Raw genomic sequence first — 24,014 nt, forward strand, 5'->3', positions numbered from 1 at the left:
GGAAGAGTTTACACTGTATGTGGATCTCACAGTGGCCCCCAGTGATGACAAACAAAAAGTGAAGCTGTTTTATTACCTTATTGGGGAAAATGGCAGAGAATTAGCCCACACCTTACGCCCTCACACAGACAACCTCCTCCTAGCAGATATTGTGCAGGCATTTGATAAACACCGTGACCCAAAGAAGAATGAGACAGTGGAAAGATATAACTTTTTCACCAGACATCAGGAGGATGGTGAAAATGTGGACAGATATCTGACAGAGCTGAAGAGACAGGCAGCAAAATTTACCTTCGGAGAGATCAGGGACAGTCTAATCAAAGACAGAATGGTGTGTGGCATAAGAGACAGTCATCTCAAAGAAAGATTACTGTGAGAGGAAGACATGCCTTTAGAGAAATGCATGCAAATCTGCAGGGCTGCTGAGCTATCAAAACACAGCCTGAAGATGATGGCAGGCACCAGGGAGAATGATGATGATAAGGTACATGCAGTATCTATGACAGGAAAGACAAGATCAAGCTCCCCTATAAGCACTGCCCACTGCAAGTATTGTGGGAAAAGATATGAGAGAGACAAAACCAAGTGTTCAGCATATGGTGAAACCTGCAGATCATGTGGAAAGAAGAATCATTTCTCTGCTGTCTGCAGGCAAGGACCAGGCAAACAGTACAGACAGCTCCACACTGTGACACCAGACACTGACAGTGCAGAGGACATTACATGGCTACAACTGCAGCCTGCAGCAGAGAAAGTCAATGTAGTCAGGCAGTCAGTAGGCAAGGATGCCAAGCAGCTTTATGCAACATTCTAGTTTGATGAAAAGCCCATTAGATTTCAGCTGGATTGTGGAGCAAGCTGCAATGTAATTCCATCTGCTCTGTTGAACAAACAGGTTTCTATTGAGCCAACTGACAAGGTACTGGTGATGTACAGCAAAAGTGTTCTGAAACCGTTGGTGACATGTAAGCTCAAAATACGGAACCCATGTAACAGAAAGAGTTATAGAGTTGAATTTACCGTGTTGTGTGGTGGTAACTATGTACCATTATTGGGAGTAAAAGCAGTTCAGGCAATGGACTTAATAAAAGTACAGTCTCAGAATATTATGTCTGTTGACGTTTCCCAGGATATACCAAATCCCAAACTAAACGCAGAGCACAATTTGGATATTCAGAAAATAAAAACGAAGTATGCTGATTTATTTGAAGGTGATGGGTGCTTTGAAGCTAAATATAGGCTAGAAATTGACAGCACCGTGCAGCCTACCAGATTACCTACAAGGAGATAGAATCATAGTATCGTAGAGTTGGAAGGGACCTCCTGGGCCATCTAGTCCAACCCCCTGCTCAAAGCAGGATTCGCTAAATCATCCCAGTCAGATGTTTGTCCAGCCTCTGTTTGAAGACTTCCATTGAAGGAGAACTTACCACTTCTCGTGGCAGCTTGTTCCACTCATTGATCACTCTAACTGTCAAAAAGTTTTTTCTAATATCTAATCTGTGTCTCCTCCCATTCAGTTTCATCCCATTGCTTCTAGTCTTTCCTTGTGCAAATGAGAATAAAGTTGATCCTTCTACAATGTGATAGCCCGTTAGATATTTGTAGACAGCTATTAAGTCTCCTCTCAGTCTTCTCTTTTGCAAACTAAACAATCCCAAATCCTGCAACCTTTCCTCATAAGACAGGGTTTGCAGACCGGTCACCATTCTGGTTGCTCTTTTCTGAACTTGCTCCAGTTTGTTGATGTCTTTTTTAAAATGTGGTGCCCAAAACTGGACACAATATTCCAGATGAGGTCTGACCAAAGAGGAGTAGAGGGAAATAATGACTTCACGTGATCTAGACTGTATACTTCTGTTAATACATCTTAAAATTGCATTTGCCTTTTTTGCTGCTGCATCACACTGTTGACTCATATTCAGTCTGTGATCTATTAGTATACCCAAGTCTTTTTAACATGTGCTGTGGCTTAGCCCTATTCCTCCCATTCTGTATATGCTTTTTTCATTTTTATTGCCCAGATGTAGTACTTTGCATTTTTCCCTGTTAAAAACCATTCTGTAGTTGCTGCCCACTTCTCCAGTTTATTTATATTTTTTTGAATCCTCTCTCTCTCTTCTCTAGTATTAGCTATCCCTCCTAGCTAGGAGAGTGCCTGTAGCTCTAATGCAACTGCTGAAAGTAGAACTGCAAGATTTATAGAGAAGAGGCATGATAGCACCAGTCCATAAGAGCACAGATTGGATCAGCAGTTTGGTCATAGTGCAGAAACTATCTGCCAAGTTAAGAATATGCATTGATCCTAAGCAACTCAACAAGGCGCTGAAAATAAATCATTACCCAATGCCGACATTAGATGATGTTCTACCAGATCTATCAAAAGCTAAAATATTTTCTGCATGTGATGTGAAAAATGGATTTTGGCATGTGGCACTCACTGAAGAATCAAGTTTATTGACAACATTTTATTCACCATTTGGACGCTTTAAATGGCTGAGAATGCCCATGGGACTAAAACCAGCTCCAAAGGTGTTCCAGCAGACATTAATGTAGGCTTTGGAAGGACTTCCTGGAGTGAAGACAATAGCAGATGATATACTAATAGTGAGAGAAGGTAAAGATATGGAATCTGCAATCAAGGATCACGATCAGAAGATGATACATTTTTTGGATAGATGCAGAGCAAAACACATAAAGCTGAACTTGGACAAATTCAAACTGAAAATGACAGAAGTGGCTTATATTTGACATCGTCTGACTTCAAACGGTGTAAAAGTGGATCCTGAAAAGGTGAAAGCAATACAAGATTTGCCTAACCCTACTGATGTTTGTGGAGTACAACGATTTTTGGGCATGGTAAATTATCTCTCCAAATTTTGCAGTCATCTGTCAGACGTGTGAGCCACTAAGACAGGTAACCCACAAAGATGTGCTCTGGGAATGGATGGAAAGCCAGGAGACTGCTTTCCAATCAGTAAAGAAAGCTATTGCAGATGCAGCAACCCTAAAGTATTTTGATCCAGATCAAGAAGTAGTGGTACAATGTGATGCTTCAGAAAAAGGCCTTGGAGCTACATTAATGCAGAACAAACAGCCAATCACATTTGCAAGCAGAGCCCTTACAACAACAGAGCAGGGATATGCTCAGATTGAGAAGGAACTACTGGCTGTGGTATTTGGGTTGGAGACGTTTCACCAATACACCTATGGTCGACGGGTAAGAGTACAGTCGGATCACAAACCTTTGGAGAGCATTACAAAGAAACCACTACTAAATGCCGCAAAGAGACTACAGCGTATGCTGTTATGACTTCAGAAATATGATTTTGACATCGGGTAGTGTCCAGGAAAAGACTTACTGATTGCAGATACGCTAAGCAGAGCTTACCTTCCTATCACAAAAGATGAGGAGAAAGACATTGAAACCATCAATATGTGTAACTATCTTACAGTGTCAAAAGAAAACTTGAAGCAAAACCAGACTTTCACAGAGAAGGATAAAAGTCTCCAGAGTTTAAAGACTGTCATCTTACAAGCAACATGCTCCAAGGGAAGTTTCACCATTCTTCCACATAAGAGATGAATTGTCAGTGCAGCAAGGAATCATCTATAAAGGAGACAGGGTTGTTATACCAGAAGTTCTCAGAAGAGACATACTGAAAACAATGCACTCTTCTCACTTAGGCATGGAAGGATGTCTATGTCGAGCATGAGAATCTGTTTATTGGCCAGGTATGAATGACCACATTAAAAATTATATAGCACAATGTGAAATATGTGCATCCTGCAGTGATAAGCAAGCAAAGAAGACATTGCAACCACATGAAATTCCACATAGGCCATGGTCAAAAACAGGAACAGACTTGTTGACATGGAATGACAAAGACTACCTGATTACAGTGGACTATTTCTCTAACTTCTGGAAGGTTGATTTGTTGCAGGACACAAGGGCGGGAACAGTGATTAAAAAACTCAAGGCCCATTTTGCCAGGTATGGCATTCCAGATATCGTTTTCTCGGACAATGCGGCGCAGTTTACTTCGGAAGAGTGTAAAACCTTCACCAAGTAATGGGAATTTGAACACCAGACGTCTTCTCCCAGATATCCTCAGAGTAATGGGAAAGCAGAGTCAGCAGTAAAAACAGCCAAAAGACTCATGCAGAAAGCAAAACAAGCAGGTACTGATGTATATCTGTATATACTGGATCATAGAACCACACCCACTCAAGGCCTAGACAGCAGTCCGGCACAGAGGCTTATGAGTAGGCGTACAAAGACACACTTACCAACTGCTAGTCATCTGTTAAAGCCAAAGTTGCTGGGAAACATCAAAGCTAAATTACAGAAGAATCAAGATAGGCAAGCTTTCTATTACAATAAATCTGCAAAGGATCTTCCTGAGCTCCAGAGAAATGACAACATTCGGCTGCAGCCAAGCAGCACATTTGACAAACACTGGCAAAAGGCAAAAGTTGTCCAGAAACTAGGACCTCGGTCCTACGAAATTCTAACAGAGGAAGGAAGACACCCAAGACAACGAGGCAGCAAGTACAAGTCAAGTACCAACAGGGACAGCTGACCATCAGGGTGAGGATTCTGGCCAGAGACAGGCAATATCAGAATATCAGAAGGCATATTACCAGGATCAGAAGAACCACCAGATGTAGACAGTGACATCTTATGTTACTAGAGCTGGCAGAATTATCAGAAAGCCGGCGCACCTCAAGGATTATATCTAACTGGAAATATTATGTTATAGCTCTAACTTGGTCATGGTATACATTGTTTTTTTTAATTTTATTGTTCTTCCAGTTAAGAGAAAGGATGCAGCAATATGTTATATGATAATGTGGCCTCTAGGGGTCTCACTACGTTGATGTGTGTACGATAGAGTTTAAGAACTTGTTGATTAGTTGTTAGCAGACATCTTTTAATGGAGGAATGCTTCACAAGTCTCATGTAATAAAAAGCTTGGAGATATCCAAGGAGTGTGATCCATGACAGGAAACAAATAACAGAACAATAACTAACCCGTTCAGCATTGCCCTGGAGCTTGGTATTTCAACCCAGCTCCATTCAGCTCTTTTATTCTTTCGTTTCTCTGCCAATAAGCAAGTGACGGCTTATCCCCTTAGTATGCAATCACCTGCAAGTCAGATTGAAAGTGTAAAAGGTATTGACCGAGATTATTTAAAAGCGGCCAGCTATTAGGGCATATGATAAACAATATAAGTTATCAGGTAAATACTTCAGCATTCCAACGCCAACAATCTGGTGGTTCCCTTGGCCTTTGTTAGATGTTCTGCAGTAATGACAGTTCAACTACCTACATTTAATGACAATCACCAATTACTGGACTTAGGGTACCGTTACACATAGCGATGCACCAGCGATCCTGACAACGATATGGATCGCTGGTGCATCGCTAATTGGTCGCTAGTGAGCTGCCACACAGGCAGATCTCACCAGCGACATCGCAGGGGTCAGGGGTCGCTACTTACCTGTCAGACGTGGTGATTCTGACATCCTCCCGCCCGCGTCCACGCGTCACTCGTCGTCACAGCAGGAAGCGCCGCAGGAAGCTGATGACGAGAAATGGTCCAGGACCTTCTCGCGCAACCAGCGATAACCAGCGGGGGAGCCGGTCGGAGGTAAGTATCACATGTAGCGATATCGCTAGCATTATCACTATAACGTCACAAAATCGGTGACTTTACAGCGATATTGCTAGCAATATCGCAGTGTGTAATGGGGGCTTTAGTTGGGAAGGTAGTGAGATCAGCATGTGACCACTGAGGCCACTAATTGCCGCAGCAGTTACATGCTAGAAGTTGAAACATCATCAGTGGAGAACTGCTAACAAACACTGGTGGGGCCACAATAGAGGTGCTGCTGGAAACGCTGGGGATTCACTGTGAGTAGAAGATGTTTTCTTTTTCACATCCCTTGCTATACAGTCATTTTTAAAAAATTATCTGTTCACACATTTAGGCATATATACAATGTAATTATTTCAATACTCCTTTGGGGTCTTCTGTCTCAGTAGCTGACAAATAGGTTTCAGATATTTCCACAAAGTAGCTATGTACTTGAGTGAGATAAGCGGGGTCTAAAATATCAATTTTGGACACCATTTAACCTTTCCGGACACAATAGAGTGGCAGACTGATGGTGGTGGAATGTATGAATCCTGTTTTTTATTTTGTTATGCAGATGGACACGCCAATGTAGTGTTCAGTTGTGAGCAGAACATGATGTGAATACTGCTTTAAAGAGGTGGAGGTTCATTTGTGGAAGCTAAATATCAGCTGATCTATTCTGGTATTTACTGCTGTGTTATAATATTATTTTATGGAATTGTTTAAAATCCGTGCACACGCTGTAAAATTCTTCTTTGAGCAGCTATCATGACAACAAATGCACACAATCATGCAGTATGCCATAAATCTGCATTTGCAGCATAGAATGATCAAGAGACAGAAGCCACTTGGAAAGACAATTTGTTATTAAGGAATATAACAAGTCCAACTTCAGCTTGGATCGATTTGTTTAATGCTTATTAGAATTTTCTTGGCTAGCTCACATTTACATGCATTAATATGTCAATCTCAATACACTACCCTATGAAGAAAAGCAAAACTTTCGTGCTGTCTGATAGTCTGATAGTTTAGTAGGAATAGGCTTCTAATGGATTCTGCATTTTCTCACTTCAATCTAGGCTACAAGGAAATTAATGCAGCACACGTCTTCTTACTGCGCTCTGACCAAGGTATGACATTGGTGTGTTTCATGACTATGGTATTAACCAATAGAAAGCAAACTAAAACATGTCACTAGTCATCACCCTGCCTGAATGTAGGAGACACCTGTTTAGCCCTGCCCTGCCCAGTGCTGTCCACATGTGCAGTTTAGTTTTATTACATCTCATTGAGATAATTGCCATTACAGCAGATGCTATGAACCCCACAGGTGGTGATCCCCAGTCAGAAAAGAAGAAGAAAATCTCTGGGCCAAAAACTGGAAGTTTTCCTAGTTTTGAGCACTTTATTTTTTAGAAAGTTTTGCCATAATTCCAAAAATTCTGTACTGTACTTTATGAAGTTAAAGTTTGTGCTAACCATGACCACTGAATACTGGCATGAACTACCTGTCATGCTATACCACGGTTTTAGGATTTTCTGTGTTGTCTTTTAAGTATCTTATGCCTATGCTACTCAGGTGACAAAATGCAGCATTGTGGTTCAGTGGTTGAAACTAATGCCTTACAACTAGACCTTGATTTTATGTCAACCAAGGTCTACCTGGAGTTCTGTGTTTTTCCAATATTTGCCTTCTAAGCCTCTTTCATAAGTAATGGTAAGTGTGTGTGTTTTTGTTTCATGAGAGTGGAAGTCACCAAATTTCACAAAATAAACTGCATACAGTACTAAATGGATCCCCTAGACCTGATGGAGATACTGTATTTACTTTGAAAATCCACATCATAATAGATGCTTAATCCATTATGGAAGTTTAAACTGCATTTTCACCAACCTGCAGCAGCCTGGTTGAAAGCTCCTCAGTGTCCCTCCTCCTTGCTGAGATCTCACACTGCTCAGTACAAGTTGCTACTGTAAAGTCAGCCTGGGAGGAGATTGAATGTATTTTGATTCATGAGCTATTTCTTTGTACAGCTAAATTCCTTTTAATATCAGAATTATACAGCCATTCTGAAATGAATTTTCAAAATAAGCACACCAGTCTCCTCAAACCTGGAGATTTTTTTTAATAGTGTATGCAATTAGTATTGTGAAATCTGATCACATATCCACTTTGAATATGTCCATTGGCACACACCACTGAATAGGTATAGCATAGAAGTTATTACATATATTTATGTGCTTTATTGTATCATACATTTATACCATTTTACTTTTTACATGCAGAACAAATGGATGGCCTCTAAATTTGCTGTTACATGAAGAATACGTCATGGAGCCACAATTCTCCATGATTAAATAAAAGGAACTGCATGAAAAAGAATATTTGATGACTATGTATTTCTTATTTTGTTATTCTTTTTACATGTTTCACAGCCTACTAATCAATATGTCATCAAGGATAGTGTGAAAAATAGTAAATTCTATATAACAATACTGGCTAAATAAAAATGACTATAAAACGTGTATAGAAAAATAGCGGCCAGCTGCTCCTAAAATATTGATTCATCTACAATTTTATTTGTTTTCTTCCGATGGTTGATATTAATGCTGTCTAATATACCAAGTGGTGCTAAGCCACATTAAGTATTAAAGCATGTAGTCTATGACATACATTATTAAACACCTTATTGAAGTGATGTAAAGAAAAGTTTAGTGTCCAAACACCACGTCTGACTACAGTGTGAAGATCATGACTTTAAAGCAAAATGTTAGTGATGTGGTTCTTAGTTTTGTGTCAGTTTGCAATCAGATACTTCTTGCCCTGGTGCCAAGTTCAAATTATGTTGTGAATTAATATAGTTCTTTCTGGGGATAAAATATGGTGTGACATGGAGTTACAACAACTTCAAAAGAACAGAGCCAAAGGCACAGGCAAAATGAAAAGGGTTTAATAGACTTCTAAGACAGATCCTCTGGCCAAAGCATGGGGAACCAAATGACATGTATGGTAAGTGTCAACCATACTGCATCCAGTATCAGCCAGTGTGTGAGGAAGATCAGCCATACAGTTTGGGGAACACTGTCATAGACTATGAAATTTGTTTCAAAAGTTGAAACCATTTTGTTGGACAGTTAGATCAGATGTAGCTAAATGTATCTGCCACACAGTATATGTTTGTTTATAACCATATGATTTTCATTTTCTGAAACAATTTACTATGTTTGTATTCAAATGTTGTAAGTACTTGACCTTTGAAATATTTTGTTTTAAATTATTCATCACATCTTTTATTATCAACCTCATCCCACTTCTCATGTTTTAAGTGCTTTACATTGATGTTGGAAAAGACTTGGTAGGGCATACTTTGGCTGTTAGTAAAGGAAACCTTTCAGAAGGTTTTTTTTCTCCATACTGCCACCACTAACTTTTCTCTCCTTAGTCATTTCAGTCAATATGTTATTTTGTTAAATATGAAATTTAACGCCTTCAGATGTCATAAGAAAAACACTGTTGGTCCATCTAGTCAAGGAGTTGTCCTTGTCTTGTTCCTGCCCTAAATGGCTTGACTGATGTCCCTAATGACATGGAATGAGATCATAAGTCCAGTCCACATGAATGTCAATCAAGTCATATGTAGTTGGAACAGAGGAGTGTCATGGTCCAGTCCGGAGATTATCTTCTGCTGTCTTCACTCCGGACTGGCATGCAGGGGTTAATCTCCTCAGCCTCGTTCAGGAGCTAGCTGAGCTATTTCAGTCTCTCACAGTCTGCTGACCAGTGTTAGTGATAGCTCAAGCTTCCAGTTTAGAGCCTCTGACCCTTGTACCTTGGTGATCCTCCTGCCTTTGACTGATATTCACATGTATGACCCGGACTGATCGCTGACCCTGTCTCTTGGTATTCGTCTCTGATGTTACGTTCCCTCTCTGGCATCTGACTCCCCGGCTTGTACCCCGACCACGTATTTCGCCTCACGTTTTGGACCCCGTGCTCATGTTCTGGCTTTCTGACTCTAGGCTTGGTATTTTGACTACGTGTATTGCTGCTCCTTCTGGTACGTCTGCTGCTCCTGCTAGTTTCTGACTCGGTTTGTCTGACTATTCTCTCTCATTACCGGTGGCACCTGTGCTGTTGCTCTGGGTTCCTGCTCTTAATGTGTAACCTCTCTTCCCTCCCCAGCTCCCCCTGGTGGAGGTTTCACTACAAGGAGTAACTAGAGACCTATGGGCCCCAGTGTAAAATCTGGACTTGGTTTCCCCCAACAGAATGTTGGTCATGGGCCCATGAGATCCTATATAAACACGTGTTAACTAGCGATGTGCGAACATGCTCAGTGACACTCAAATATCACTAGATTATCTGGGTGCTCAGATGTGCCCAGCACTCGACAAGCATTGGCTGATGCTTCGATTTGAAATTCAAATCCCCGACTTGCATGTTTGGGCCTGTTACACAGCCAATAAACGTGCAGAGATTGCCTGCCAGTCACTGTAATGCAGTACCCATCTTGGTAGTGGAATTACTGTGATTGGCATCAGAGGTATGAAAAGGATCTGTGCTGCCATGTTCAGTTGGAGGGAGAAAGCAATTATTCAGGCCTGTGTGTGCACAGTTTAACTAATCAGAGTCGTCTAGTGTTGATACTGATGCTGAACCATCATACTAACAGTCCTTCTAAGAGCTAATCATGTGCTTTGCTGTTTGTATCAGATGCATTCTGCAATTAGCCTAAGGACAGTTGCAGGAGCAGGAAAAGTGGCAGAATACAACCTCACGCAGGGCTTAGGGATTTGCAGTACATTGCTAAATATATAGCTGCTGCACGTGACCACATTCTTTTTTGGGGGAAGTGAAAAAATTTACTTTATTTTCATCCTTACAGTTTAATGTGCTTAGTGTTATATTACAATGGTATGTAAATCTCAAAACCATAGAGTTTGATGTGGTTAGGATTAGAGTTGAGCGACTTTTGGTTTTTTAGGGTCGCGTTTCGTTTCGTGAAACCCGACTTTTCCAAAAGTCGGGTCGAGCAAGATCGTCCGATTATAGGGAAAAGTCGGGGTCGTCCCGAAACACGAAACCCAATGTAAGTCAATGGGGAATAAAAGTCGGCAGTGAGAGGAGGACAGGAAACACACCTACAGTGCCCATTTGAATGCCAAAAGCATCAATTCTTCTTACTTAAGCTTGTCAACCTTAATTAACTTCATAATATAAGTTACGCACTGAAAAATGGGGGTTATTTGGCTAAAGTTGTGAGGGGGGGAGGGCTGGCTGCAGGTTTTCATGTGCCCTGGGCGAAAGAGCGCCCCTTTAACACATACCACAACTCATCATGCTCCGATACGGCAGATAAATAGCGGTATAGTACAATGAAAAATACCTCACTTTTTACATCTCATGACGAGGCCCATCTATTTCTCCATACAGAATCATTGGTCCCATATAATGTTTGAAACAGTATATGATGAGCTCCACATAATGCTACAGTATATGTTGGTCCACATGGATGAAGCTCCACTGTCTTATGGGCCCAAATAATGCTCCAAACATAATGGGCCCCATTTCTAATGCTCTAGTGTATAATGGGCCCTGTAAATGCTGCTCCAGTGTCTGATGTCCACCTTTGGAATGTTCCAGTGTATGGTGGGCCCCATCTATCATTCTCCAGAGTATAGTGCTCCCCAAAAATTGCTGTCCCAACATTGAAAACAATCAAATAAGTCTCCTCGCTAGGGAATCCCTGTACTTGTCTGGACAGGTGCTGTAGCTTGCTTAACAGCTCGCCAGCCGTTCTCACGCCCAGTATGGATTGCACGTGATTGCACAAAGGTTAGAAAGGGTACCGTATCCCTGGATAACATGTATGGATAGCGTACACATTCAAAATATATGTCTCAGGAGGCAGGCTCAGACGGTGTCAGGCACAGTATGGATTGCACGTGATTGCACAAAGGTTAGAAAGGGTACCGTATCCCCGGATAACATGTATGGATAGCGTACACATTCAAAATATATGTCTCAGGAGGCAGGCTCAGACGGTGTTAGGCCCAGTATGGATTGCACGTGATTGCACAAAGGTTAGAAAGGGTACCGTATCCCCGGATAACATGTATGGATAGCGTACACATTCAAAATATATGTCTCAGGAGGCAGGCTCAGACTGTGTTAGGCCCAGTATGGATTGCACGTGATTGCACAAAGGTTAGAAAGGGTACCGTATCCCCGGATAACATGTATGGATAGCGTACACATTCAAAATATATGTCTCAGGAGGCAGGCTCAGACGGTGTTAGGCCCAGTATGGATTGCACGTGATTGCACAAAGGTTAGAAAGGGTACCGTATCCCCGGATAACATGTATGGATAGCGTACACATTCAAAATATATGTCTCAGGAGGCAGGCTCAGACGGTGTTAGGCCCAGTATGGATTGCACGTGATTGCACAAAGGTTAGAAAGGGTACCGTATCCCCGGATAACATGTATGGATAGCGTACACATTCAAAATATATGTCTCAGGAGGCAGGCTCAGACGGTGTCAGGCACAGTATGGATTTGACGGCCCAGATTACACAGCGGAGGAGCAGGGAGAGGTAAAGATTGCAAATGCTGGGGCCCTGCCCAAGCAAGGGGGGCCCACTCGTGGGCGTCGGTACTGGCACTGAGCCCCTCATAGTACAGCGGTGTGTCTGACGGCGGGTGTGCACCACCACCGTCAGAGACACTTGATTGCACTATGAGGGACCCTGTGCCAGTGCCCGCGCCCAAGAGTCGGCCTACCCACCTGTCCAGGGCAACGGCACTCGCACGGTGTCGTGCGCTAGGTGGTGACCCCGGCCATGGGGGGGAGGCAGCACAGTTAGGGAGTTTTAGAAAGTGGCATATGTTGATGTTGGACATTCAGCTGATGCAAAAGGCGAAATAGGTGAAGTACCAGGAAGAGGTGGACCAAAGCAAGCCATTTTTCTGTCACCCTATGTGTCATCAGGGGAAGGTGGGACAAAATCCTTGGAAACCCATGCGTGGTTCATTTTAATGAAGGTTATATCATCCACATTTTGGGTTGACAGACGGGTCCTTTTTTCTGTCAGGATTGATCCAGCTGCACTGAAGACTCTTTCCGATAGCACACTTGCAGCTGGGCAAGCGAGCTCCTGTAAGGCATATTGGGCCAATTCAGGCCAGGTGTCCAGTTTAGCGGCCCAATAGTCAAAGGGGAATGACCTGTGTGGGAGAACATCGATATGGGAGGAAAAGTAGTTTGTAACCATAGTTGACAACTGCTGTCTCCTGTCACTTTCCATCGATGCAGTATTACCAGTTGTGTGAGCGGTATTTGAAAAATCAGTCCACAACATTGTCATGAAACCCCTGTCTCCAACGCCACTTCTGCTGTGTGCACCACGAACACCTCTGCCAAACTGCCCCCGGCCCGTACGGCTCGTGTGAGAACCATCACCGCTGCTGTGTGCTGGGAATGCCTCAAGCAACTGATTTACCAGAGTTGCTTGTTTATTAGCCAATATTAGGTCAAGGTTCTCCTGTGGCATGATGTTTTGTAATTTGCCTTTATAGCGTGGATCCAGGATGCTGGCCAACCAGTAGTCGTCATCGTTCATCATTTTGGCAATGCGGGGGTCCCTTTTTAGGATCCGCAAGGCATAATCTGACATGTGGGCCAATGTTCCCGGTGTCAATGATGCACTGCGAGTGCTGGGTGGAGGAGCACTTTCTGGCAAATCCACATCCCTCCAGTCACGCACAAACCCTGTACCAGACCTTGCCACGCCAACATTTTCACTTGCCCCACGAGATGCATCCTCCTCCCCTAAGTAATCATCCCCATCATCCTCCTCCTCTTCTTCCTCCACCTCGTCCAGGAGAGGTCCCTGAGCAGACAATGGCTGAATGTCATCAAGGATTCCCTCCTCCTCTTCCTCCTCATCAACATTGGCTGCAGATGCCTGCTCCTTAAGGTGCGTCAAAGTTTGCATGAGCAGACGCATAAGTGGGATGCTCATGCTTAGGATGGCGTCGTCTGCGCTTACCAGCCGTGTGCATTCCTCAAAACACTGAAGGACTTTACAAAGGTCTTTCAGCTTCGACCACTGCACACCTGTCAACTCCATGTCTGCTCTCAAAGTGCCTGGCCGTGTATCCTCCCACAAATGCATTATGGCCTGCCTCTGCTCGCACAGCCGCTCCACAATGTGCAGGGTGGAGTTCCACCTTGTTGCAATGTCGATAATGAGGCGATGGTTGGGAAGGTGGAGCAATCGCTGCAGCTTCTGCATACGAACGGATGTGCGCGCACAGTCTTCGCACCTTCTGGAGCAGGGCTGTTAACTCCGGATAATTTTTGAGGAAGCACTGCACCACCAGGTTCAAGGTGTGAGCCAAGCAAGGTATGTGGCTGAGTTTTGAAAGGGCTATGGCTGCCACAAAATTACTCCCGTTATCACTAACTACCTTGCCTGCCTCAAGATGTACACTGCCCAGCCATGACTCAGTTTGTCGCTTCAAGTACTCGGCCAGCACCTCGGCGGTGTGTCTGTCGCCCAAACACATCATCTGCAACACAGCCTGCTGATGCTTTCCACCAGCTGCTCGATAGGGGGACACATCGTGTGCAACAGTGGCAGCTGCAGATGGAGTGCTCGTACGACTGCGCTCTGTGGACGAGCTTTCGCTTCTGGAGGAGGAGGAGGAGGAGGAGGGTCGAACGCCTACAGCCAACTGTTTCCTATACCGTGGGCTAGGCAGCACTGTCCCACCACCGCTGTCCCCTGTGGACCCTGCATCCACCACATTAACCCAGTGCGCAGTGATGGACACGTAACGGCCCTGGCCATGCCGACTGGACCATGCATCAGTTGTGAGGTGCACCTTTCCGCTCACTGACTGCTTGAGTGCATGGACAATGCGGTCTTTCACATGATGGTGGAGGGCTGGGATGGCTTTGCGAGAGAAGAAGTGGCGACTGGGTAGGTCATAGCGTGGTACTGCATAGGCCATGAGTTCGCGGAAAGCTGTGCTTTCCACCAGCCGAAAGGGCATCATCTCAAACGAGATTAGTTTGGCAATGTGGGCGTTCAAACCCAGTGTACGCGGATGAGAGACTGAGTACTTTCTTGACCTACTCATAGTGTCTGGGAGGGTGAGCTGGACTTGAGAGCTGCATATGGTGGAAGTAGCGGTGGACAGGGCGGACTGAGAGAGGGTTGATGATGGTGATGGAGTTGGTGTTCTTTCTGATTGCCTAGAATCAGTCTTTCGTTGATATAACAGTGGGATTCCCTGACTGCTGTAGCCTTGCAACGACACCTCAACATTTGCTGCTGTGCTAACCGGTGGGCTTACAGTGGGGGAAACAATGTAGCGTTGCTGACTACCTTCTTTGTGATCAGTTGCACATGTGGCACTTGAGGTTTGGTGTTGTGTCCACGCTTGCAAGTGCATGCTGGTTAAATGTCTAAGCATGCAACTGGTATTCAAATTTTTCAGATTTTTCCCTCGGCTAAAGGTCTTTGCGCACTTCTTACAGATAACCTTGGCCTGATCATGAGGATTTTGTTCAAAAAAGTGCCACACTGCACTCTTCCTACTTTGGCAGACATTTTGCGGCCTAGCACGCTGTGATCTTTTGACCCTCTGGACAAGCTGTCCAGCAACTCTTTTGATGTTTGGAACCTGTCTTTGGAGTGCTCCGGGCCTGCCAGATAACAGCTGTTGTGATGTCGATGTCTGCTGTGGATGCTCCTCATCTGAGCTATTGGAAGCAGCACCCTCTTCCCCAATGGATGCCAATCTGGGTCAACAACTGGGTCATCCATCACCTCCTCTTCTATGTCATGTGCACCTTTCTCTGTGTCACCGTGTATTGTGGTATAGTGTGCGGGAAGGGGCACCTGAGTCTCATCAGGGTCAAAATCTGGTTCTGTACACTGCGAGGACAATGTAGTGCTCTGAGTGAATGTACCAGCAGAATCATCCATCAGCGGCTGTGCATCAGTGCACTCCATGTCAGATTCATCTTGGCCTGGGTAATTCACCATTTGACTTGATAATCCAGGCATGGTATGTGAAAACAGCTCCATGGAGTAATCAGTAGTATGGCCTGCGTCATCCTTCAATCTTGGTTGGGGTGAAGGACACAAGGAAAGGTGTGGTTCATGAACATGAGCCTCCAATGACGACTCAGTGCTTTTTCCTTTTTACAACTGAAGAAAAGGAGGCGATAGAGCTGGAGGCTGAGTCAGCAATGTAAGACAAAACTTTTTCCTGATGCTCTGCCTTTAAAAGCGGTTTGCCACCTCCTAGAAAACTAAGCGTTCGAGGCCTTATGTAGACAGACGATGACGCAGGGTCAGCACCTCCTGCATTCGGTCCTATTTTGCTCTTGCCACTACCATCAGATCCACCACCAACACCATCATTACCAGCTGCCAACCCCCGCCCAATTCCACGGCCTCTTCCACCAGCCTTCCTCATTTTTGGTAGAAATGTAGACAAAATCCAACAAACTATATAGTAATGTAAAACAAGGTACAAGGTGTCTATAGGACAGGGGAGATTTAGAATTTCTGCACACACTTGTGGACAGTGGACACTTTTGGATTGTGTGAGGCCCACTGATATCTGAGCGCTATGTGACACGCTCGATGGCACAGCTGCCTGTGACCAAAGTGACGAGAGGATAATGGAGATTTTGAATCTCTGCGCACACTTTTGGACACTGGACACTTGTGGATTGTGTGAGGCCCACTGATATCTGAGCGCTATGTGACACGCTCGATGGCACAGCTGCCTGTGACCAAAGTGACGAGAGGATAATGGAGATTTTGAATCTCTGCGCACACTTTTGGACACTGGACACTTGTGGATTGTGTGAGGCCCACTGATATCTGAGCGCTATGTGACACGCTCGATGGCACAGCTGCCTGTGACCAAAGTGACGAGAGGATAATGGAGATTTTGAATCTCTGCGCACACTTTTGGACACTGGACACTTGTGGATTGTGTGAGGCCCACTGATATCTGAGCGCTATGTGACACGCTCGATGGCACAGCTGCCTGTGACCAAAGTGACGAGAGGATAATGGAGATTTTGAATCTCTGCGCACACTTTTGGACACTGGACACTTGTGGATTGTGTGAGGCCCACTGATATCTGAGCGCTATGTGACACGCTCGATGGCACAGCTGCCTGTGACCAAAGTGACGAGAGGATAATGGAGATTTTGAATCTCTGCGCACACTTTTGGACACTGGACACTTGTGGATTGTGTGAGGCCCACTGATATCTGAGCGCTATGTGACACGCTCGATGGCACAGCTGTGACAAAAGTGACTAGAGGATAAGGGAGATTGGATTGCTTTTAAAAAAGCAGTTTGCGGAGCAGTGGGTAAACAGCAATGCCAGCGTGTCAGGAAGCCTTAAAAGGCAGCCCAACAACCAACACCACTGATACACCACTATATAGCCTCCCCTTGCACTGCACACACAGTGACCTGTGTGTTGTGCAGGCCAAATCGCTAGCAGCAGAAGCAGTTTTTTTGTCTTCTTCCCTGCCTAACGCTCTCCCTACAGAATCAGCAGCAACCTCTCCCTATACTAAGATCGGCAGAAGTAAGATGGCGGTCGGCGTGCACGCCCTTTTATACCCCCTGTGACGCCCACCAAAGCAAGCCAATCACTTGCATGCCCTTCTGAAAGATGGTGGTGACCCGTGCCTAGGTCATCACGTTGCCCACAGTGTCCGTGGATCCTGATTGGCTGAAAAAGAGCGCAAAACAAACTTTTGAAACGCGACTTTGGCGCGTAAGTCGCCGACCTCGTGGCCGACCTCATCCTAGGGTCGGGTTTCGTTTCATGAAACCCGACTTTGCCAAAAGTCGGCGACTTTTGAATTTTTTCGACCCGTTTCGCTCAACTCTAGTTAGGAATACATTATGTTAATATATAAAACTCAAATTTATCTGGATTGAATTAGTCATCTATAGACTTTAACGGACTGCTTAGTGTTACATTATGGTGGTATACAAAACTCCAAAAAAATGAAAAAAAAGTTCAAAAATGTATCTGGATTGAATTAGTCATCTATAGAGTTTAACGTGGTTAGTGTTTCATTACTATGATATATAAAACTGCAAAAAAAATTCAAAAATGTATCTGAATTGAATTAGTCATCCATAGACTTTAATGCACTGCTTAGGCCTCTTTCACACATCCGGTTTTTGTCATCCGGCACGATGCGGCGAAATTTTTAATAACCGGATCCAGCACCGGATCCGGTTTTGTCCCATAAGCTTTCATGGGCGCCGCATCGTGCCGGATGGTTATGCGTCGTGTCCGGTTGTTGCCGGACACGGCATAAATTAGCCGTCCGGCATCTGCAAAAAACGTTCCCTGCAACGTTTTTTGTCAGCGCCGGAACGGCTTTTTCCACAGCGCATGCCCGGACTCTGTGAATGTTAACCCCACAAGTGCCCGGCGAGAGAGAGAGAGATCTCTCTCTGTCACCCGGACACTTGTGAGAGATCTCTCTCGCCGGGCACTTGTGGGGTTAACACTCACAGTGTCTGGGTGAGAGAGAGAGATCTCTCTGTGGGGTTAACCCCACAAGTGCCCAGCAAGAGAGAGAGATTCTCTTGCCTGGACACTAATGTTAACCCCCCATGTCTCTCTCTCTCCACCCCCTCCCCTCTCCTCCCCTCCCCTCCCCTCTCCTCCCCTCCCCTCCCCTCTCCTCCCCTCCCCTCCCCTCTCCTATCCTCTCCTCCCCTCACCTCCCTTTCAGCAGCTGTCTCATTGGCTGCCTCTGTCCTGCGGCTCCTCTAATAATGTCCGAGCCTTATCGTCTCGCCGCACACACATCCGGTGTCACGGCTGCAGGCCGGATCCGGCGGCCCGGCTTTTCGCCGCACGCCGCCGGACCCCACACACCGGATGTGTGAAAGTAGCCTTAGTGTTATATTACGGTGGTATATAAAACTCCCCAAAATGTCCAAACATGTATCTGGATTCAATTAGTCATCCATAGAGTTTAACATGGTTTAGTGTTACATTACAGTGGTATGTAACACTCAACTTTTAATGATATGATGCCTTTAAAACAAACTCTGGACAATATAGCAAAATATCAAAATTAAGCTCTAGGTCCCCACTTGGACTAAAGTAGTCCCCAAGAGGGTCACAAGGAGCCTCACAAATATATAACACAAGTATATAACACCATTAATCTAAAGTGGAAAGCAATGGCTACCCAAATGTTAGGCCACCTTAATAACATGTACCAAGATAGGGTAGAACAAGCCAAGCCAATAAAGTGTCACACTGCATCGAAAAGTGCAAAAAAGTATCGATCTCACTCATTTGAGCCGTGAGAGGTTGTCATATCCAGAGGGACTTTGTAGATGCTTAGGAGCAGTTTGTTCGATCTATCTACTGTGGTATATCAGAAACCAACAGTGATCAACTCCCTTCCTCAATGTAAGAGCCATCATCCTTTCCCCCTGAAGATGGGAATGTGAAAAGGTCAGTACCTTAGGCTCATGATAAATTGGTCGAGTATGGCAGAGTTTGTACAACAATCCATGCAAATTGCTTCTTCAGAGAAAAAGAGGACTTGAACTCTATACCGCCACCTGTTGGTAGTAGCGATCCTACAAGTCACAATCAACCTTTTAACGAGTCTTGTAATATAACTTAGGATAAAAGCCAAATCAGAATCTCAATTTGCAGACACGGTGTTTCGAGCTGTTGGCTCTCGTCAGTGCAAAGTATGAGAACTGATTTGGCTAGGTGAGAGGCTCTGGACTGAGGTCTAAGGGGTAAGGTTTCTCCTTGCGGAGAGTGACATGCCAGTTCTGGCTTGTCAAGGTATGGAGGCTTATTCGCTGTGCAATGCTCCTCTGGGAAAATAATATGCAAATTGCCTCTTCAGAGAAAAAGAGGACTTGAACTCTATAGTGCTTCTAATTTGGCTTTTATCCTAAGTCCTATTACAAGACTCGTTAAAGGGTTGATTGAGACTGGTAGGATCGATACTACCAACAGGTGGCGCTTTAGAGTTCAAGTCATGTTGAAGTCCCAATGGGTTGGGATAAGTGGCAGGACTGTTGGGTGAGACTGTTCTGGATAAAGTGCGCTCTCTTCTCCACGTTAGGAGGAGATGGAAAGATGGGATGGGGTTTTGTTGGGGGATGTGTTTTGCTGTTTGGGGGTGGGAGGGGAGGGGGAAAACATTTCTATAATGTATGTCACTCTGATTATTGCTATTATGGCTTCAGCTGCACTTGGATGAAAAAATGTGGGGCAATATGTTCTGAGTAAAGAAAATGTCGGGAAGAATGAGAGTGGTGAGTTGGAATGTCAGGGGTTTGGCATCTGGGGTGAAGCGGCAAGCTGTGTTTAAGTTTATGTGTAATGTCAAGCCGTCAGTGATTTGCTTTGCTGGAAACTCACATGATTATAGAGAGAACACACTTTTTAGCCAAGAGATGGGTACAGGTGGGATATCATGCCACGTATTCTACATATTCCAGAGGTGTTAGCATTCTCATATGTGCTGGGGTACCTTTTGAGTATCGCAGAGTGATTATAGACCAGACGGGTAGATTTGTGTGCCTACTTTGCAAGGTGTATTGTTCCTTGATGTGGCTGGTCTCAATATATATTCCAACGCCATACTGTGGGAAACTGCTTTAAAAAATAGTGGAGGAGACCCCAGGGGTACCACTTCTGATTATGGGCGACTGTAATAACAATCCAGACACACACTGGGACAGGGGCAGACGGGAGCCATTGAAACCAGGGGGTAAATGTACACCATTTGGAGCGGTCCTGAAGGAAACTGTTCTGTATGATTTATGGAGGATTTCCCATCCTGGTGTGTATAAGTATTCCTGTTTCTCGTCCTCATTTACATCTTTGTCGAGGATTGACTGGGCGTTGGGCAACACTCAGATGTTGGGCCTTGTTGGGGAAGTCACATACATGGTTAGAGCAATATCGGATCACTCCCCCATGGATGTGACACTTGAGGGAGTGGGATCTGTGCCTGCTAGGAGATGCATGTGGAGGTTGAACCCATTCTGGCAACAACTTATTGACCTGGACAGACATATAGAGGACGAAATTAGAGAATATTTTAAAACTAATGCTGGGACGGCATCGGTTTTGGTGGTCTGGGAAGCTATGAAGGCTTATTTTAGAGGGCTTGGCATTAAAGAGATATCCCGGGTAAAGGCAGAAACTGGCAGAAAGGACCAGATGATCATCAGAGAATTGGAGGAAGCAGAGGAGGCACTAATCAATGATCAGTCCCCGGAGGCACAGGGGAGTTGAAGGAGGCGCAGAACAGAGTGGGTCAGATGGCAATGAAAGCGGCGGAACGCAAGAGAATGTTTCAGAATATTAATTACTTTGAGGAGGGGGACAGGGCAGGCCATGTCCTTTCTAGGATAGTGGCGGCACAGAGAGATTCCACACATATAGATGTTCTGAGAGGAAAGGATGGGTGTGAACATACTGGTAGCGAGACAGTGTTGGAGGAGATGATGGAGTATTATTCAGATCTTTATAAATCAAAAGTGTGACCGACAGAGGAGGAGATGAATAGTTATTTGGCAGAGTTGCAGCTCCCCAGACTCACGGCGACTGACCGGGTGCTTCTTAAGGCCCCAGGGGTTTGACGGGATACCGGGAGAGGTATACAAAAAATATAAAGAGACGCTTCTTCCTGCTTTGCTGGAGATGTACGGTGCCAGTTTGGTGGAGGCGGAGTTGCCACTGTCCATGCGAGAGGCAATAATCATTGTCTTGCCGAAACAGGGTAAGGATCTGGCAGATCCAGCCTCTTATCGCCCAATTTCGTTGCTGACATATTAAAATTTTGGCTGATGCTGGTTAACCGCCTAAATAAGGTGATAGTAACAATAATACATAGGGATCAATCCGAGGTTATGCTCAATAGTTCTACAGCACACAACCTCAGGCGATTATTTCTTAATATGCAGGCAAAGGCGGATAATGTGGGTCGAAGGGTAGTGGTGTCTCTGGACGCTGCTAAGGTGTTTGACAGTGTGGAGTGGAGGTTTTTGTGGGCGGTCTTGAGGGTTATGGGTTTTGGCGAGAAATTCCTATGTTGGGTGCAGCTGTTATACGCATCTCCGAGAGCTAGGGTACGGGTGAACGGCCTTCTGTCTGGGGATTTTCCCATGTATAGGGGAACGCGGGAGGGGTTCCCTTTGTCTCCTCTGCTGTTTGCGATTGCTATAGAGCTGCGATACGAGGGTATAGGGGTACAAAGGGATATAGATATGGAAGGCACGAAGAGAAGATAGCCTTGTATGCGGACGATGCATTATTTCTGGAGGATGCACAGGAGTCTTTGAGGGTGGCTATCCATAGTATTACTAAATTTGTGGCTCTCTCGGGACTATTTATTAACTATTATTATTATTTATTTATATAGCACCATTGATTCCATGGTGCTGTACATGAGAAGGGGTTACATACAAATTACAGATATCACTTACAGTAAAGTACTAACAATGACAGACTGATACAGAGGGGAGAGAGGACCCTGCCCTTGGCTTACATGCTACAGGATGGTGGGGAAGGAGACAGTAGGTTGGTGTGTTACAACTGGGAATAGTCTGTGTTGCTACCCTTGGTCGTGGCGGCTCCCCTGACAGTGAATCCGGCGATTCCCCTATGGATGGGTTCTGAGTAGTGTTGAGCATTCCGATACCGCAAGTATCGGGTATCGGCCGATACTTGCTGTATCGGAATTCCGATACCGACTTCCGATATTTTTTCAATATCGGAATTCGGCATCGGAATCGGAAGTTCAGTTGATTGACGGCCTGACGTCATCATGATGCGCGGTGTGTGCGCATCATGATGCGCCGTCATTTCGGGCCTTCCGGGGGTCTCTGCCGGCCTGCCGGGGGGCTGTGCCGGCCTGCCGGGGGGCTGTGCCGGCCTGCCGGGGGGCTGTGTGGACTGCCCGGGGTCTGTACCAGCCTGCCGGGGGGCTGTGCCGGCCTGCCGGTGGTCTGTGCACCCTGTGGGGGTCTGTACCGGCCTGCCGGGGGGCTGTGCCGGCCTGCCGGGGGGCTGTGCTGATGTCCGGGGGTCTGTGCAAGCATCGTCCGATGGGACTACAAGTCCCATCGGGCGATGCCTGCTACCATGACAGTGATTGACACATTAGCCAATGATGGGACAGTAGTAGTCCCATCATCCGGCTAATGTGTTAAATGTTAAAAAAAAAAAAAAAAATACTACATACATACTACATGCATGCTACATACATACTACATGCTACATACATACTACATGCTACATACATACTACATACATGCTACATGCATGCTACATACATACTACATGCTACATACATACTACATACATGCTACATACATACTGCATGCTACATACATACTACATACATACTACATACATACATACATACTACATACATACTACATAGATACTACATATATACTACATGCATGCTACATACATACTACATGCTACATACATACTACATATATACTACATACATACTACATACATGCTACATACATACTGCATGCTACATACATACTACATACATACTACATACATACTACATGCATGCTACATACATACTACATGCATGCTACATACATACTACATGCATGCTACATACATACTACATGCTACATACATACCACATACATACTACATACTACATACATACTACATATATACTACATGCATGCTACATACATACTACATGCCACATACATACCACATACATACTACATACATACTACATACATACTACATGCTACATACATACTACATATATACTACATGCATGCTACATACATACTACATGCTACATACATACCACATACATACTACATACATACTACATGCTACATACATACTACATATATACTACATGCATGCTACATACATACTACATGCTACATACATACCACATACATACTACATACATACTACATACATACTACATGCTACATACATACTACATATATACTACATGCATGCTACATACATACTACATGCTACATACATACCACATACATACTACATACATGCTACATATATACTACATGCATGCTACATACATACTACATATATACTACATGCATGCTACATACATACTACATGCTACATGCATGCTACATACATACTACATACATACTACATGCTACATACATACCACATATATACTACATACATACAATACATTCATACAATACATACATAGACATACAGTACATATAACATAGAGTAACATACTTACCAATACTTGTCACATTGTTCCCCGAAGCCATTGTCT

General features: G+C 44.5%; 1 protein-coding gene across 2 annotated transcripts in view; it reads left to right on the plus strand.

Moving 5' to 3' along the window:
* Window positions 1–8,342, plus strand: part of CFAP97D1 (CFAP97 domain containing 1) — a 171,668-nt gene extending 163,326 nt beyond the window's left edge. For both annotated transcript variants that reach the window (XM_073562904.1, XM_073562905.1), the window contains exons 5-6: window positions 6,723–6,773; window positions 7,930–8,342. In XM_073562904.1, the coding sequence (XP_073419005.1) occupies window positions 6,723–6,773; window positions 7,930–7,965 (87 nt within the window). In that variant the 3' untranslated portion in view covers window positions 7,966–8,342. The remainder of the gene's footprint in view (window positions 1–6,722; window positions 6,774–7,929) is intronic.
* Window positions 8,343–24,014: the final 15,672 nt, after the last annotated feature.

This window comes from Dendrobates tinctorius, unplaced genomic scaffold (genome assembly GCF_039654945.1).
Source record: "Dendrobates tinctorius isolate UK_male_01 unplaced genomic scaffold, ASM3965494v1 ptg000370l, whole genome shotgun sequence".
NCBI classification, from domain to species: Eukaryota; Metazoa; Chordata; class Amphibia; order Anura; family Dendrobatidae; genus Dendrobates; species Dendrobates tinctorius.